The sequence below is a fragment of the Aquarana catesbeiana genome, linkage group LG03 (assembly GCF_042186555.1).
Source record: "Aquarana catesbeiana isolate 2022-GZ linkage group LG03, ASM4218655v1, whole genome shotgun sequence".
In the NCBI taxonomy this organism is placed as follows: Eukaryota; Metazoa; Chordata; class Amphibia; order Anura; family Ranidae; genus Aquarana; species Aquarana catesbeiana.
This window is the reverse complement of record NC_133326.1, coordinates 578,023,498-578,041,612: the sequence shown is the minus strand read 5'-3', so window position 1 is coordinate 578,041,612 and position 18,115 is coordinate 578,023,498. Positions and strand designations below refer to the sequence as shown.

The window sequence follows — 18,115 nt, the reverse complement described above, 5'->3', positions numbered from 1 at the left end:
TGCACGGAAGTGCGTCTCCTGCAGAAAGGCTACATGTGTTTTGCCCCTACGCATGTCAGCCAATAGCTGTGTGCGTTTTTCCGGTATATTGAGTCCCCACACGTTTAGAGAGGTGATCTTAAGGTGACCCATTGTGTCTTCCGGCAGGGAGAAGATGGCAATATAAGTATGGGAAACTCCCACAATGAGAACCCCCCTCAGGCAGAAGCCAAGGAGAGAGAAGAACAGTACAGATAGAGGAGAGCAGAAAGGTAGAAATAGGAAAAAAAAAAAACACAAAAGGGGGGGGGGGGGGGGGAGGGGAAGAGGGGTAAACAATTCCTGTCGTAGACTAACTATGGGCCCCTGTTGCACACTCGAGGTGTCCAGTCAGGGGACCGCCCTAATGTGGGGGTGGAAGGTTCGTCGAGATCAACTCAAGAATGAGTAGAATTTAGGCAGAAGTTTGAGTAAACATATAATGCGGAGATGTGAGGGGATGGTGCCACTGAGAATCAAGTTATTACTAATATGAGAACCAACATCGTTTAACAAGGTTAATCATAACTTTTGCTGGAGGGCACCTACCGCGAAGCAGCCAGGCACCCTCCGCCAAGACCACCTAGTAACCGCGTCTCCAGGAGGGCCGCGGACGCCACAGCGGACCACGCCACCCGTGCAATCACATGTGACCGCCGGCATGGTCCGCAACGGCGCCCCGCGGCACCACCCACAGCGCAGGACCAAGAGCCCTGAACCCTTATATCAAGGGGTACCGAAGTAAGCCCTGATGGGCACAAAGCCAACCCAATATTATAACCGTAAAACAGTAAGATGAGAACATAATAAAACAAAATAAAACAAAATAAACCGTTGCATGAGTCATAAAGGAGCATAACAGGTAAAGCACGTTGCCTGTAATTGTCATATCCCCAGGGTTATTGTACATTTCTAGGCCATGAAACCATAAGGCTACCCCCTCCCTCCCTCACCGCACAGTTGTCTGTCTATCCTCCCAGAGGGAGCTAGGGGGAGGAGGGGTCCAAGGGGAGCCCCGGGTGGCGGACTGGACTTCCAATGAACCCGTGACCAAAAAGCTCATCAGTATAGCTTTTGAAGTTTTAAAAAAGTCAATCTCTTATACATGCTGAGAAAAACATTATTTAAAATAAAGAGTATAAAAGAGAGGTACATTTGTTGGGAAAAAAACATCTGGTGGTTATTGGCAAAGTGTTCTTCACCTAGGTGAACTGCTGCATCTTTTTTTTTCATTATTTAGCTTTGGAATACTTGGCATTGGAAACATAAAAGGTAACATTTGATTGGCCTGCTTTTTGCAACAAGGACTGCCCCTTTTTCAAACACTTTAGTGTCACAGTTTTCACTTTAGGCCCAGTATGGTGGAATTGCACATAGTTACAGCATACAATATGCTCTATCAGTACCATGGACAGGGGCATTACATGCTAAGATGATTTCTGACTTGCTTTATCCTCCCGCATCTTATGAAAACTCGCAAACGACTCCAGTTTGTGAGTTGCGGGATTCAGGAATGGATCAGTAAGCCTGTCCTTAGCCTCATTGCTATGATTAGCGGGTCTTGTAGTAGTAAGATCCTATATTTGCAAAAGCTAAGCACCTCAAAGAAAACAGTTTGGCATTTTGATTCTGTATAATAGCATAAAAGAGGTTCTGATTTTATACTTGATCTGTTGCGCTGTACATATGGTCAGTACTTGAAACTCCTCTACCCTAAAAAATACAACTTAATTTGTTTACAAATTATACTGCTTATGCTTTTCTGACACCTTAAAATGAAACATATATGCGGAAAGCAAAGTAAAACGTTCCTTGTATTTTAAAGGTACTATATAAAGATTCAACTATCAGTCAAATAAAATGTTAATGTTATATTAGAAACATTAAAATTTCGCCCATAAAATAAAATGGTCCAGTTCTCAATGACCCCTTATTACTTTACTACGTAGACTCCTCATTCGTCCCATTAACACCATGATATATATGTTCCCAACTGCATACAATTCCAAATCACTTGATGTTATCTGGTGATGGGGTTAAGTTTGACATGTAGAAATTACCATTATAAATACAGGTATTACTCGAAAAATTTGAATATCGTGCAAAAGTTCATTTATTTCACTAATGCAACTAAAAAGGTGAAACTAATATATGAGATAGACTCATTATATGCAAAGCAAGATAGTTCAAGCTGTGATTTGTCATAATTGTGATGATTATGGCTTACAGCTCATGAAAACCCCAAATCCACAATCTCAGAAAATTAGAATATTGTGAAAAGGTGCAATATTCTAGGCTCAAAGTGTCCCACTTTAATCAGCTAATTAAGCCATAACACCTGCAAAGGGTTCCAGAGCCTTTAAATGGTCTCTCAGTCTGGTTCAGTGGGAATCACAATCATGGGAAAGACTGCTGACCTGACAGTTGTGCAGAAAACCATCATTGACACCCTCCATAAAGAGGGAAAGCATCAAAAGATAATTGCAAAAGACGTTGGATGTTCCCAAAGTGCTGTATCAAAGCACATTAATAGAAAGTTGTGTGGAAGAAAAAGGTGCACAAGCAGCAGGGATGATTGCTGCCTGGAGAGGATTGTCAGGAAAAGGCCAATCAAAAGTGTTGGACTTTCACAAGGAGTGGACTAGGGCTGGAGTCAGTTCATCAAAAGCTACCACACACAGACGGATCCTGGACATGGGCTTCAAATGTCGTATTCCTCTTGTCAATCTACTCCTGAACAACAAACAACCTCAGAAGTGTCTTACCTGGGCTAAAGAAAAACAGAACTGGTCTGTTGCACAGTGGTCCAAAATCCTCTTTTCTGATGAGAGCAAATTTTGCATCTCATTTGGAAACCAAGGACCCAGAGTATGGAGGAAGAATGGAGAGGCACACACTGCAAGATGCTTGAAGTCCAGTGTGAGGTTTCCACAGTCTGTGTTGATTTGGGGAGCCATGTCATCTGCTGGTGTTGGTCCACTGTGCTTCATTAAGTCCAGGGTCAACGCAGCCGTCTACCAGGAGATTTTTTAGCACTTCATGCTTCCTTCCGCAGACGAGCTCTATGGGGATGCTGACTTCATTTTCCAGCAGGACTTGGCACCTGCCCACACTGCCAAAAACACCAAAACCTGGTTCAATGACTGTGGGATTACTGTGCTTGATTGGCCAGCAAACTTGCCTGACCTGAACCCCATACAGAATCTATGGGGCATTGCCAAGAGAAAGATGAGAGACATGAGACCGACCAATGCAGAAGAGCTGAAGGCCGCTATTAAAGCATACTGGTCTTCCATAACACCTCAGCAGTGCCACAGGCTGATAACTTCCATGCCACTCCGCATTGAGGCAGTAATTGCTGCAAAAGGGGGCCCAAACCAAGTACTGAGTACATATGCATGCTTATACTTTTCAGAGGTCCGATATTGTTCCATGTACAATCCTTGTTTTATTGATTGCATGTAATATTCTAATTTTCTGAGATTGTGGATTTGGGGTTTTCATGAGCTGTAAGCCATAATCATCACAATTATGACAAATCACGGCTTGAACTATCTTGCTTTGCATGTAATGAGTCTATCTCATATATTAGTTTCACCTTTTAAGTTGCATTAGTGAAATAAGTTAACTTTTGCACGATATTCTAATTTTTCAGTATCACCTGTATATCATATTTACATCCATTAACAATCAATTGAAATAAGGTGCTTACACTCTTGCAGTAATTGTGTGAATGCGATCCAGCTAGATTAAGACTATTTGTTATGTCCTGTAAATGCAAGGGCTCAGTGGCCCAAGTTTAGGCATAAGGATCACAAGGGACTTTGAAGGACTCGTTAACATAATTCCCGATTTGCTCTTGTCCACCTGGGAGTTTTGGATGTTCTGTTCTAGATTTGTATGTTCAGTCTCCTTCTGTAACATTCTCCATAATATAAAATAATTACAAAATCCTTCAGGGGAAGAAGCTCCTCAATAATGGGTACAGGTGTGTAGACCAGGGAACTCCCACAGCACAGAGATCTCCCCAGAATCGCCCATAAGAGACACGAGACCATCAGGTGATGACTTCACTGCTCAATGGGGGTTTTCATAAAATAAGAGCTGAGTTTGGGCAAAGATAGGCATGGAGATCTCAGCGAAAGGCAAGAAAACTAAGTGCACCTTCAGTCATCAGATAAAGGGTGATGACCTTGCCTTCCTTTAAAAAAGGAGCACTTCTGCTTTCTCTGGAGAACTTCTGTCATTCATTAACATCCTTAAGGTTTTGCTCACATGGGCACTTAATGACTCCCCACCAGAAATGGACATGAAGCCACTGAGGGCTGTACAGATGCCAGAGCAAAATATTTTATATGATCGACCCGTTTTTATCTTGTTATTTTTGGCCGAAGTTTTGCAATACCAACTGAAAAATAAATTAACTAAGTTTCCTATCTGTTATGAATACCTTATTGGTATGATTTCTGTTCTTCCTTACAGATATCGATGAATGTGACAATGACTACAATGGAGGATGTGTTCATGAATGTATCAATATACCAGGGAATTATAGGTGCACATGCTATGATGGATTTATGCTGGCACATGATGGACACAATTGCTTGGGTAAGTACAATTACGTTTTATGTTTGTCATCTGCAGAATTTTACTATGTTTTAAATTTATTTATAGTCTATAGCAGTGGTCTCCAAACTGCAGCCTGGGGGCCGTATGTGGCCCTTTGCTTGCCTTTATCTGGCCCTTAGGGCACTATTCCTCCCACTGACAATTAACAATGAGGCATAAATTCCTGCCACCGACACCAACAGTGGGACTCTATTCCTCCCACTGACACCAATGATGGGGCACTAGTCCTTCCACTGACAACAATGATGGGGCACTAGTCCTCCCACTGACACTAATGATGAGGCACTATTCCTCCCACTGACACTAATGATGAGGCACTATTCCTGTCACTGATGCCAGTGATGGGGCACTAGTTATCTCGCTGACACCTTCGGACGTTTTCTACTCCCACTGGCCACAGTCATGCCCCTCTAAAGTCTGTAGGATAGTATACTGGCCCTTTGTTTAGATAGTTTGGAGACCCCTGGTCTATAGTAACAGGAATCTGAAAGTGACCATTTAAATGACAACAGAGGTGGCCTTTCTTCCATTCTGATTCCTACAGCTGACCTGTCATATCCATTCATGTTGTTTGATTTTCTTGTAACATGCAGTTATTATTTTTAGTATTTTCCGTATTGAAGGGGTCATCTGGAAAGAATTAAATGTTTTCACTTAAAAGAAAATTGCAGCCACTTTTTTCTACTTTGTTGAAGGGTTAGAAGCACTGTCACTCCACCAGGACAGGAGGTGAGGGAAAATATCTTCAATGGGCACAGACAGCACATTGCACAAATGTAAAGGGCCCTTAATCGTAAATGAAAGAGGCTGATTGGAAATGAAAACGCTAAAGCTACATATCACATATCAAGTGAAAGCCCTCTTAAATGTTGGCTCTTTTATGTAGCAAAAAAAACCCACTACCTTTAAGAATTTAGACTACTATGGGGTTCTTTCTGATACTGCTCTTAATGCCTGGTTTCAGTTGTCTTACAGATCGAGCATGCTGCACACAGTTCTGCGTAGGTGGTTCACAGAAGTCAGCTAGCCAATCAGCAGTAAGGGGATTAGCTTTCCTCGTGTGTTGCTTCTTCTGTTGATGTTCATCAGGGTTACAGTATCTGAATTCTTCTCTTAAGGATAATTTGTTGTGAAGGGCCAGCTGTATACACATCATATGAGTTTTCTCTTGGAGAAGGTTCTTTGTGTTTGCTTGGTGCATTGTCATATTATTATTCTGATCTGAACATTTTAGCTGAAGTTTGATCTGCTTATATTTTCCCTTCCCAGGCCCCTCCCCCATCAACATGCTAAAGAATTTTTTTTAAGACCTTTTGGTTTTTATTGCGCACCTCACTTAGATGCAGTGACATCATCACTGAGTCCCCATGCTTCTCTATGCAATGCAAGCAGATCATGGCTGGTGGGAGGGACAAGCAGGGTCCTGTACATAGCTTTCTTCAGAACCCCGTCTCAGTACTTCTTTCAGGGGCTCTCAGTCCTGATGCAAGCAGTGGGCTGGCTCGTGGGAAGAGTTTTTAATGATAAAAAGGCTTTTAACGTGATTGTAAAGTCAAATTATTTATTTTTTTAAATAACCTACATGGACAGAGCGACCCCAATCCTCTTCTCAGGTCCCCCACCAGCGTGCCTTGCTTTTTCTCTTCTCGGTATGCCTCATAGGAAGCCTCTTCCTATGGTGGTGCACCTATGGGCTTGATTCTAAGCCATGCTGTCTGCATCCATAGACACATGTCAAGGTGTTGGCATATTGTAGCCAGACTTTTTTGTGGCATTGACACAGTAAAGGCTTCTTGCTATGAATTGGACCATGTAGCTCACTTTTGTTCAAGTATCTTCGCATTGTGCTCCTTGAAACAACCACACTACCTTTCTTTTTTCCAGAGTAGCCTGTATTTCTCCTGAGGTTACTTGTGGGTTTTCTTCGTATCCCAAACAATTCTTTTGGCAGCTGTGGCTGCAATCTTTCTTGGTCTACCTGACCTTGGCTTGGTATCAAGAGATCCCCAAATGTTTCACTTCTTAAAAAGTGATTGAACAGTACTGACCTGCATATTCCAGGCTTTGGATATATTTTTATATCATTTTCCATATTTTTACAGTTCCATTACCTTATTATGCAGGTCTTTTGGCAGTTCTTTATCTGCTTCCCATGGCTCAGTATGTAGCCTGTTCAGTGCATCCACCTGACACCTGCCGACATCTGATCTAATCCGATTCTATTTGCTAAAAACACAGATGGGGGATCCATTTCCTATTCATCTGGCGGATCAGATCGAGTGGCAGTTGGGTGTAAACAGACAGGGTGTTTGTTTACATCCGACTGCCTATAGAGGAAAGCGGGCTGTGTCTGTGTCTGCTCTACATAAATGGACAGATCCTCTAGTGAGCAGGCGAATCAGCTGGCAGGGTCCGCCCATGTGATAGAGCCCTTATACTTTAAGTCCAAACTTCTCACTGTTGATAAAAGATAACAATTGAATCCATTCAATGCATTGAAATCTAATCCAAGAGCAGAGTTACGAGGTTATTGGTTTATGATCCTTCATTGGCTTGGGCGGGTCAGTGACCAAGCTATATTGTTTTTATATAGCTTGAAAAAAACGAGGATAATCATCCTTGCTTGGCCGGGATGTCTAAATCACAAGACAGTCCAAAGCCTGGTTCAAACTATTCGCAAGCAGCTGCCAGCGATATTCACAAGTAAAATTCAGTAGGCTGGTTGTACCCAAGTTGATCGACCGATTGTTCGAATCTTGGCCGGTTCCTGCTAAACTGGCTGAGATTCGAACTATCTATGGCCAGCCTTATCTATGTTACTCAATCCCCTCCCCCCATGCTCTATACACACACATTTATTTATTTATCTACCTTACCTTGACTACTGGTTGTCCTCAAACATGCTTGGCAAGTCCAGTATTGTCTGGTGTAACCTGCAGCTGCCAGGTCCTGTGCCATCTTCTCTACTGACGTCATCAGGGGATGGTGGTCACTTCTGATGACGCGTAGCACGTGCAGTGTGCCAAATCTTGCCCAAAAGTCTCCTGGGATGGATGATGTGAGTATCCTAGGAGGCTTCAGGAAGGGGAAAGCCGAAAGAGCTGGTCCTACAGAAAAGGTATTCAGTAAGTTTTTTCAGTATCTGATATGTTACTGAAGAGGGGAGGAGGAAAATTATCGAAAGGAGGTGAAGGTCCACTTTAAACAGATAAACTGTTTGTTTGTCTGGATTTACAGCATTTGTAGGTGTTCCCATGCTTCCTGTTTTTTATGTCTGAAATATCATTTTCTCCATTTCTGAGTTTTATTTGCTCAGCGTGGCTAAAATACCTTCTTGCTTGCCCGCCTCTGAAAATGGCCCTTTACAGCCTAGTCATGTTTTTCTAGATCCCATTTTATTACTTTTTTGACAGACGCCACTAAGTTCCATTTCTTGCTGAAACAAGCCTTCTCTGTCAATATGTGTAAATATGAATTTCCTTGACTGTGCGGGGCTTTCTGCAGAGGACAGGGTCTGTTAAGTCTTTTTGACATAAAGAATGATGCCACAGAATGTACAATTCTATGGTGGTTGATTATTAGTGGACAGCAAGTCTCAGAACAACATCTTTATGCATTTTGGTCGCTGTGTATCGTATGTTGATAAATCAGACTTCACTGCTGCTGCTATTTTAGTGCCAAATGAAAAAAAAAAAAAATGTCCTGACTCTTGTGTGCTTGTCTGCTGTCTAGATGGCTGGTGACACATTTACTGCTTTCATAGGGGTCACATCAATGGTCTGCACTGTAATATCATGGACTGTTCATAAATAGGCCTGTAGTCGATGAGCTTTAATAAATGAAATGAAATATAAGTCTTTTCACTCCTAATGAGCAACAGAGAAGGACCAGGATGTCTGACTGTACCATATTTAAATATTGGAAATCTTAAAAGTAGACCTAGCATTGGATAGATATATTTATTTTTAATATATGTAAATGTAGCAATTGGGTAATTATTATCTCTCACAGAGATCACAATACCCCCTGACAATGCCGTTGTCTGCTTTTCTTTCCAGCAGGATGGTACCACCTTTATTCAGGCATCATTCAGGGTCAACATCTATTTACTGACCTGAAAAGCCTGCACGAAGAGATGAAACATCATGTAAAGCCTTGTGCCTGTGCACAGATGAGCCGTTTTCAGATGTGTTGCAATTTGATCACTTGGGGGGACTGTGAAAATGTTTCCTCCTGCCTGCAGTAGACTTATGACATATCAACCTAGGCGGAGACGTTAAAGTGGAGCTCAAGGACAGTTTTTTTGTTTTGTTTTTTTATGTTTTTTTGTTTAGGTTCAACTCTAGCTTACCTCAGCCCGACTCACTTCTAGTTTTTTTTTTTAAGACCTTATTCATACAATTTTTCAGGCCAATCTAGTGATGTCATGGGTTCTTCTTTTTCTTCCTCAGAGGTGGCGCTATACATACATTTTTTTCCTGCACTATCGAGGCCAACCTGGTGATGTCATGGGTTCTTCCTCTTCTTCTTCAGAGTTTGCAGTAGACAGGTTGCCCTTTAGGACTGCTGGTGCTCATCTAATGATATGTGATGCAGCTTAGTGCAGAAGTACTGTAAGCCCAGGCTTCATTGGGTGGGTCTATGACAGCCTGTATTCATAGGTCGTCGGTTAATTATTGAGCGGCTGGCTGTCATTCAAACTGGAAAAATAACAACATCTAGTGGCAGTTGAAGGCCAGTAGTTTATTTATTTTTTTTTTTCGATATAATTTTAGTAGTAGAGGTTTAAAAGCAGTACTGCCCATGCAGGGGCTAATCAAAAAATTAGGAAGGGTATTATAATGTTCAAATTCATTTTTTTTTATATATTGGTGTGTATTGTATTGTGACATATGGAATTTATTCATGCAGACTAGAACAGTTACTTTAAAGTGATACTAAAGGTAATACTTACTTGCTCTGTGCAACGATATTGCACAGAGCGGTCTCTTACCTCCTCTTTGGCAGCCCCCCCCCCAAGTGGTGCTGTTAGCTCTTTCCTCTTCCAGATTCCTCCTTAGCAAGCCGAGTGCTATGAAGCACCCGTGTAAACATTCTCCCAAGACAGATTTTGTGCAGCCATAGACATGCGCATTGCTTGTAAGCCACGGCCCTGCTCCCTCCTCACAGGAGTTTAACTGAGAGTAGCAGAAGCCTATGGCTCCCACTTCTCTGTGTCTCCTTTGAGACCAGGAAATGAGAGGACCAGGGCATCAGACGAGACAGTGCTGGAACGGTGAGAGGAGTCAGGTAAGTGTTTTAGGGATGGGGGTAGGCTAGGAGATGGGGAGTTTTTTTTTACCTTAATCCAGGGAATGCATTAAAGCAGAGTTCCCACATTTACATCTTCCTGTTAAGGCCGCCGCTGTGAGGTAAGTCATTTCTGTGATTGCCAGTTTTCTACTGCACATATGTGAGTTGCTCTTCGCTTTCTGTATGGTCCAGCAGTCTTCTGGAAATACTCTAAGATCGCCACTCCCATCTTACCCAGAATTGGGAGTGGGTACCTGTCAAAACCAGGTACCTGCTCCCCCCCCCCACAAAGTGCCACATGTGGCAGTGAGGGGGGGGGGGGTGCGAAAGAGCAGAGCTCCGATTTAATCCAGCCATACATGGATCGAGACTTGGCCAATGCAGCAGGGACCGGACAAATTTTGATCCACATATGGACAGGGAGGTTGTGCAGTAGTTGTTCTACCAATCAACTTCTATACAACAGCCCTGTCAGATTTTCCCCGCTCGATCAGCACTGCAGGTTAAAGAGTTTTCTAACAATGGTGAAGTCTCCCCATTGTCGGAATAAAAAAGCTCAGAGGGAAGGACTCATCCACAATAAGTGTGTGGTTGGGGGAATCAAGGCAGTTTTTGTTTTGCTCAACACGTTGGTTGAATGAAAAAAACGTTATCTATGGCAGTGGTTCTCAACTCCTGTCCTCAGGGCCCACTAACAGGCCAGATTTTAAGTATTACTTTGGGGAGATGCAAACTAGTATAGAATCACTGAGCAGCAAATGATATCACCTGTGATGTATTTTAGTTATCTTGCAAACCTGGCCTGTTGGTTGGTCCTAAGGGCAGGAGTTGAGAACCACTGATCTATGGGCTGTCTTAATCAGGTGCTGCTGCTCTTTATCTTGTCCATTTACCGTTTTGCCTAATTACAGTGTGATCTATTAGAATGTCTGAGACTGGCCATACTTTATACATTTTTGTTTTCCTTGAACAAGAAAAATGTGCCAGTCCCCCCCCCCCCCCCCCGATCAGCACCGACTGTGTTGATGGGGGGATCAGCACATTTTTCTCATTCAATCCTTCCCACAGTGCTATTGGGTTGTGCCGGTGGGGAGCCTTCTCCACTGGCAGAATACAATAATCAGTGTTGCTGGCTATAGCTGGCGGCACTGATCGTTCAGTAAAAAACTGTCCAAATTTCGATCCATGTATGGCCAGATTTACTAGGGAAGAAATCCTAGTACAAAAAAAAAAAAAAAAAAAAAAAAGGAAAACGAAGTTGAGGGGGCACACAATGGTGGAATCTTGCTGTGTCTGCTTTTTAGGCAGGTCTTTTTACTTTAAGCAACGTTTCACACGGCAGCAAATCTGTTTTAATATGTCTTTCGTATAATGTTGTGCTTTGCGCATAGGACAGCCTATTCTTTTTTTCTTTTCACACACAGCAAAGAAATTCAAATATCTTTTTTGAGTTTTCAGTGTTTTTTTTTTGCTGTGTTTTGGGGTGCTATTCAAAATGAATGATGCCACAAACACAATGTGTGCTTTTGCATGCTTCACAAAATGCGTGCATTCATGCACTACACAAGTATGAATGCAGCGTATATGTTAAAAAGGGCTGACCGGTTTACTTTAAAGTGGAACTTTAATCAGAAGTCCTGCTAGATGCCTTCAGGCTGGTCCCTTTTGCAGGTATAGTCACACTGTCTCGCTCTGCTCTGCACACCCTCAGTTGCTTTCTATTTTTAGGCGCTGCCAAAAATCTAGAAGCCGATCTGCTGGCAGCCTAAAGATTTACTTCTGCTCAGGGGCTCTGGGCTTCAGCAAAATGACAGCCTCCAGAAAGAAGAAACCGGAGCAACGCTGGAGGAAATTTACAGCACATACTAATTTTGGTAGCATAATTATTAATGTGGGATTTATGTCCCTTGATAAAGAACACTCTTTCTCAAGTCGTCTCAAGAGATTACTGGTCCAACCTGACAGGAAACACAATCAACAAAGAGGTTAAAACCCCCGCCCCTTCTGTGCTCCTCAGTTCTTGATTGTGTTTCCCCACAGCGAAAACATTTGTTTTTTTCTTATAGACCCGAAGCTGTGGGCTGGTGTTCTCCCCTGGGAGCCAGGCCGCAGCCTTGTGAAGTTATTGGGTCTGGTAGGGCTTGCCCTTCCTGGGGAGTCTCCCCACTTTCTGGGGGGGTGGCAGTTTTGGGAAGAGCCCCCCTGAGAGCTGAAGGACCCTGGGTACAGTGGTGTACCCAGAACTTCAGGGACCATTTTCTTGTTCCTCCCTCCTTACCTAGCGGGTGTCCAATCAACGGGGGGGAGCTGTCAGTCAGGTCTCCCTCGGGAACCGGGTAGGGCATACCCCCGACTCCTGGCACTCCTGCAGAAGGCCGCGCAGGCTGCTGGCAGTAAAAGATGGCTGAGCTGAGAGGATTCGGCGCCATCTTGCTGGTGACAGGAAGAGAAATTACTCAGCTTCCTCCCTAGCACCGGAAATTACGTCGCCACGCCTCCCCGGGTCACTTTCGGTCCGGTGTTCTGAGCTGGGAGTGGAGGTCTGACCGACAGTGGAGCAGGCATCCAAATCCTTCTCTTACCGAATCGTTGGCACCAGTCTCAGCAAGGAGTGCAGCACTGGCAGCGGTGATAAGATGGAAAGAGAGGAGAGGCCCTCAGTGGCCGCATTATTAGAGGAGACCACAGGGGGTGAGTCAACCTAAGCTGGCAGGGGTAATAATGGGGGAGGGGGGCCCCCGACTCTTCTGTGGGACATAGCAAGGGGGGCATTGCTTTCTAACTTGCATATGTGTCTCGTATTTATGATAACGATAGACTTGGATGCCTATCTCACATCCCTATTTTTCCAGAGCACCAGGCCTTTCTAAGGTTCTCGATCCCCTCAGAGCAGGAAGTGCAGCACTGGAACTTTTCTGCCCTACCCTTTGGACTCGCAGTCAGTCTGAGAGTGTTTACAAAAATCCTGGCAGAGGTGGTTGCATTCCTTCATCTCCAAGGAGTAACGCTGATCCCCTATCTCGACGACATACTGGTTTACAACCAGAATCGAGATCTCCTTCTCTCCGACCGATCTCCTTCTCTCTGTCCTGGTCAAGGTAATGAGTGCCTTGGAGTCCCTGCGGTGGATCATCAGCCAGGAGAAATCCTCGCTGGTTCCTGCCCAGACCAAGATCTATCTAGGGTTCCTGGTGGATTCAACAGCACAGAAGCTTGTTTTGCTCCAGGGGAAGGTAGAGGGCCTTATTTCAGCAGTAGCGCCCCTTCTAGACTTAGAAGAGGTCTCTTACAGAAGGGTCATGAGATTTCTTGAGCTGATGACATCCTGTATCCCAGCAGTTCCATGGGCTCAGCTCCATTCCAGGACTCTCCAGCAAATCTTCCTATCCTCCTGGGATGGGAAAAGAGGAATGCTGGACAACAAGGTTCCCATTCCAGCAAAGGTAAAGGAGTCTCTACAGTGGTGGCTCTATCCTCAGAGGTTGCGGGAGGGCCTCCTTTGGGCCCAACTCCAACCCCTCAGGGTAACAACAGATGCAAGCACCTGGGGTTGGGGGGCCCACTTTGACGAACTTCGAGCCCACGGCGCCTGGAACCAGAGTCAGAGGAGCTCTTCCTCCAACTTCCTGGAACTCTTGGTGGTAAGAGAGGCCTTAAGGGCTTCCGAGGAAAGAATCAGGGGTCGGGAGGTCCAGATCCTTTCCGACAATGCAACTGCGGTGGCATTCCTGAATCATCAGGGAGGCACCAGGTTTCGCGCTCTTTTGACCCTGGCTCTGGAGCTCCTCGAATGGGCAGAGCAGAGAATCCCCTCCATCTCAGCAGGACATATAAAGGGGGCATACATTGTTGAAGCGGACTACCTCAGTCGGACTACCTCAGTTGAACCCCAAAGTATTCTCCCTTGTGTGGCGGCAATTCGGCAACCCAGAGATCGATCTCTTTGCCCGCAGAGGGAACAGAAGAGTGAAGAGATTCTTCTCTCTCTCTCTCTCTCTCTCTCTCTCTCTCTCTCTCTCTCTCTCAGAGGGGGTAGATGTGCTGGCCCAAGTTTGTGACTTCTGCTTGGCATATGCCTTTCCCCTTTAGTCCTGATCCCGAGGATACTGCATTGATTCTGATCACCCCATGGTGGTCCAAAGGGACCTGGTTCCCTTCCCTGGGAAATTGGTCCATAGCTCCCCCTCACCGTCTTCCAGACCGGTAGGACCTTGTCCTTCAGGGCCCAGTCTGCCACCCAGATCCTGGCTTCTTCAGGCTGACGGCTTGTCTCTTGAAAGGGAGAGCCTGCAAAAAAAGGGGGTGTTCTGAGAGATTAATCAACACCCTTCTTTTGAGTGGGAATCCGGTTACCAGGCGTATTTACGCAAAAGTCTTCGCACGCTGGTGCCAGGCGAAGGGGACTTCCCAACAGGAGATCCCTGACATCCTGGATTTTCTCCAGGATGGCGCGGATCAGGGGCTGGCAACCAACACACTTAGGGTTCAGCTCGCAGCCTTGTCCTGTTTTTTGGACAGGAGGTTGGCTCTGGACCCCCTAATTAAAAGGTTCTTGTCAGCCAGAGATAGACTGTCCCCAGTGCAGATGAGCAAGTTTCTGCCCTGGGACCTTACGTTAGTCTTGGAAGCCCTAACCAGGGCACCGTTTGAGCCGTTAGCTCTTATCCCTCTTAAGTTGCTTACCCTAAAGACAGCATTCCTGCTGGCGGTTACAACGGCCAGAAGGATAAGCGACATTCAGGCTCTGTCAATAAAAGAGCCCTTTTTTCTATTATTTGATGACAGGTTTGTACTCAGGCAGGACCCCTGTATCTCCCAAAGGTAGCCTCTAAGTTCCACAGAACTCAAGAGATTGTCCTTCCTTCATTTTGAACCAATCCTCAGAATGAGAGAGAACGTCCCTTTCTTTGTTTAGATGTCAGACGTTGTCTGTTGGCTTATTTAGATAAAGTAAAAGAATTTAGAAGGTCCAGCCATTTATTAGTTAATTTTTCTGGCCAGAAGAGGGGTCAGCAAGCGTCTAAAGCATCCATAGCAGGATGGATGAAGCAGACTATTACTTTAACCTATGATCAGGCTGGTAGGGCAGCCCCGAAAGACCTTAGAGTACATTCTACTCGGTCTCTGGTGACCTCTTGGTCAGAAAGGGCCGGAGCATCGATGGAGCAAATATGCAGAGTAGCTACATGGACAAGCCAGAGCACCTTCCTGAGACACTACAGGGTGGAGTTGCTGTCACCTCAGGATCTGGCGTTTGGTAGGAAAGTCCTTCAAGGTGTTGTCTCGCTCTAAGGTAGGCCTGAGCTACTTGCTTCTTCAGGCATCCTGGAAGATGACTTAAGAAAATGACCTGTAACAGTGTTTCTGGGAAGTCTTCCAGGATGACTGGCTTACTTCCTACCGCTCTTTTGGTATGTTGGTTTTGTATTGAGTTTTGAGGTGTTTCACTCTTGTGCACTGGTGTGGGTCAATACTTTTTCACAACTGGAGGGGTGGGGGTTTTAACCTCTTTGTTGATTGTGTTTCCTGTCAGGTGGGACCAGTCTGGGACCAGACTTCCCAGAAACACCGTTACCGGTAAGTGTAACTGGTTATTTTTTTGATCAATTTGTTATAGGCAGTTTCGCTTTAAGCATTGTGGCAGTTCTTTCTAGATGGTATTATTGGATCATTCAGTTAAAGTGATTGTAAAGTCTAATTTTTTTGTTTTTTTATATTAACAAACCTATTATACTTACCTGCTCTGTGCAGTGGATTTGCACAGGGCAGCCTGGATCCTATTCTTCTCAGGTCCCTCTTCGTTCCCTCTGGCCTCTCCCTCCTGTTGAGTACCCCCACAGCAAGCAGCTTGCTATGGGGGCACGAGCCAAGCTGCAGCTCCGTGTATCTATTCAGACACAGAGCTGTGGTTCGCCTGCCAGTGGCGCTGTTGCTGTGCCTTAGCCAATCAGGATGCAGAGTACCGGATGGCCGAGGGACTCGTGGACATCGCTGGACAGAGATGGGGCTCAGGTAAGTATTTGGAGGTGCTGGGGCGGCTGCTGCACACAGAAGGCTTTTTATCTTAATGCATAGAATGCATTAAGAGAAACCTTCTGACTTTACAACCACTTTAATTTACTTTTTGTGGTCGTTTTTTAATTTACACCTGAATGCTCTTCAAATGAAAACATTGGCTGCTAATTTGAAGGCTGTATTATGGAACTTGAAGTGTTGGCCGTACTTTTATTGTTTTCTTTTTTTTTAAATCTGTGAAGTCTAATGAGCCAGTGATGATCAACCGGGTGGACAATTGAATTTCATTGTGTTTGCCCAAGAGAAGGCTGCATTATTTCACCAAAATGTTATAATAATTTTAAATACATAATTTATAATGCATTCCTCTGAGAACAATATCAAATGTGGCACAAGTAATTTTGTAGGGGGCTGTTAGCAGCACAAATATTTAAGCATCGATTTTATGGTGCTGTATTAGCTGTGATCTCAAGCAGTCTGAAGTTTAACTGTCTCATGTAAACAAATCCTGTAGCATGGCTTTAGTCTCTGACCATCTTTTGTTGCATGCAGTGGTGTAATTTGGTTTTGCGCTGCCCTAGGCAAGACTCAAATCGGGCCCCTCCCATCTAAATATAACCAAAATAACTGCGCTCCTACAAGGAAATCATCAATTAAACATTACCACTGTGACCATACACAATACACACATATAAGTAACTCTAATTAAAATGGGTGAATAGACATTTTTGTGAAGTCCATAGTGTCTCAAGTGCAGATAACATTCTTTGTGAGTATAGGAAAGTCTCTTTTTCCACCAGCATGCAGACACACTACACACTCACCAGACTTAAATGACCCCTATTACAGGGAGTCAAGATGCGCATAGAGGGAGAAATACCAGGGTATTACACATGAAATTGTGAGAATGGAATCCAAGTTGCTGCTGTCTTCTATTCAACATGCAGATGCCCCCCCCAACTAAATTTGTCCCATCCCAGCTGCATTATAATTGTGCACGCCCGTGCAATGGTGACAAGCATTGTCAATTTTACTATCCATAGGCGACGCTTTAAAAGCCTTTACAAGTTACCACTTGAGATTTACAGTGAAGGTCTGGTGCTGTAATTACTGCCCATGATCTGATGTTTGCGGTAATAACTCACATGTGTGAGACAATCTCTGTTTTCCTCCAAGCATGGGAGGACTGGGGCACTTTCATTTTACATTTTTTGTACACTGTTGCTTTCATTTTTTTTATCACTTTTATTGCTGTTACAAGGAATGTAAACTTCCTTGTGACAGCAATAGGCATGTGACAGGTAGTCTTTATAGGGAGACCCCAAATCCTTCCTATGCACTTAAAGCATTCAAAACACCAGATCGGTGTTATTGAATGCTTTAGATTTAAAAAAAATTACGCTGATGGTTTTCGAGTAAACCGGAAGTGATGTCATGTCATTGCTTCCGGTTTACTCTTACGAACAGCCGATCCCAGCTATGCTTGGCTGTCCTGCCAGGTGGTGGGCGTGCCGGCCGGTCATTTGGGTCTCCTGGTGGGATGGAAGAGCCCGAGAGAGCCACGGAAGGCGGCTGGTGGTGTGTGAGAAACGTCCCGTCTCGCCACTTGTCTTAGCAATCGAGCAGCTATAGCCGATCAGGCATCATCCCGGTACAGGTGGTGCCCCCCTGAAAATGCCGTCTGAGTGTCAGAAACCATGAATCGGACCGAGACAGAAGTACAGTTAAATCACACTTGTTTAATAATAAAAGTAAATTGAACAAACATAGTCAAAACATAGCCACATTTTGGTAACCGGAACGGATAGTCAGACAAGCCAGAAAGTCAGGAAGCCAGGAATCAGCGTAGTGGAACAGCAAGCAGGATCTGGAGCCAGAAGGAATGCCAGCCAAGCAAGTCTTTAACAGGAGCGCAGGAGAAAGTCTCTCTGATGTTGACTAAGGTGAAGGCAGAGATCTTCTGGGCTGGACGGCTTAAGTAAGTAAGTATCATCAACAGGTGAGTCACCATGGAGAGATAGGAGCTCGCAATTAGCCGACATCTGAGCGGCCAGCTCAGAGAAGGAAGGGCTGAGCCCAGCCCCGACAGTACCCCCTTCTCAATGACCCCTCCCCCACGGAGGACCACCAGGCTTGAGGGGAAAACGTTGATGGAAATTGC

At 44.6% G+C, this 18,115-nt stretch overlaps 1 protein-coding gene across 4 annotated transcripts in view; it reads left to right on the top strand.

Annotated features, from left to right (window-relative positions):
• SCUBE1 (signal peptide, CUB domain and EGF like domain containing 1) overlaps positions 1 to 18,115 on the top strand; it is a 461,934-nt gene that overhangs the window by 71,217 nt on the left and 372,602 nt on the right. For all 4 annotated transcript variants that reach the window (XM_073621953.1, XM_073621951.1, XM_073621952.1 and 1 more), the window contains exon 3: positions 4,501 to 4,626. In XM_073621953.1, coding sequence (XP_073478054.1) covers positions 4,501 to 4,626 — 126 coding nt within the window. The remainder of the gene's footprint in view (positions 1 to 4,500; positions 4,627 to 18,115) is intronic.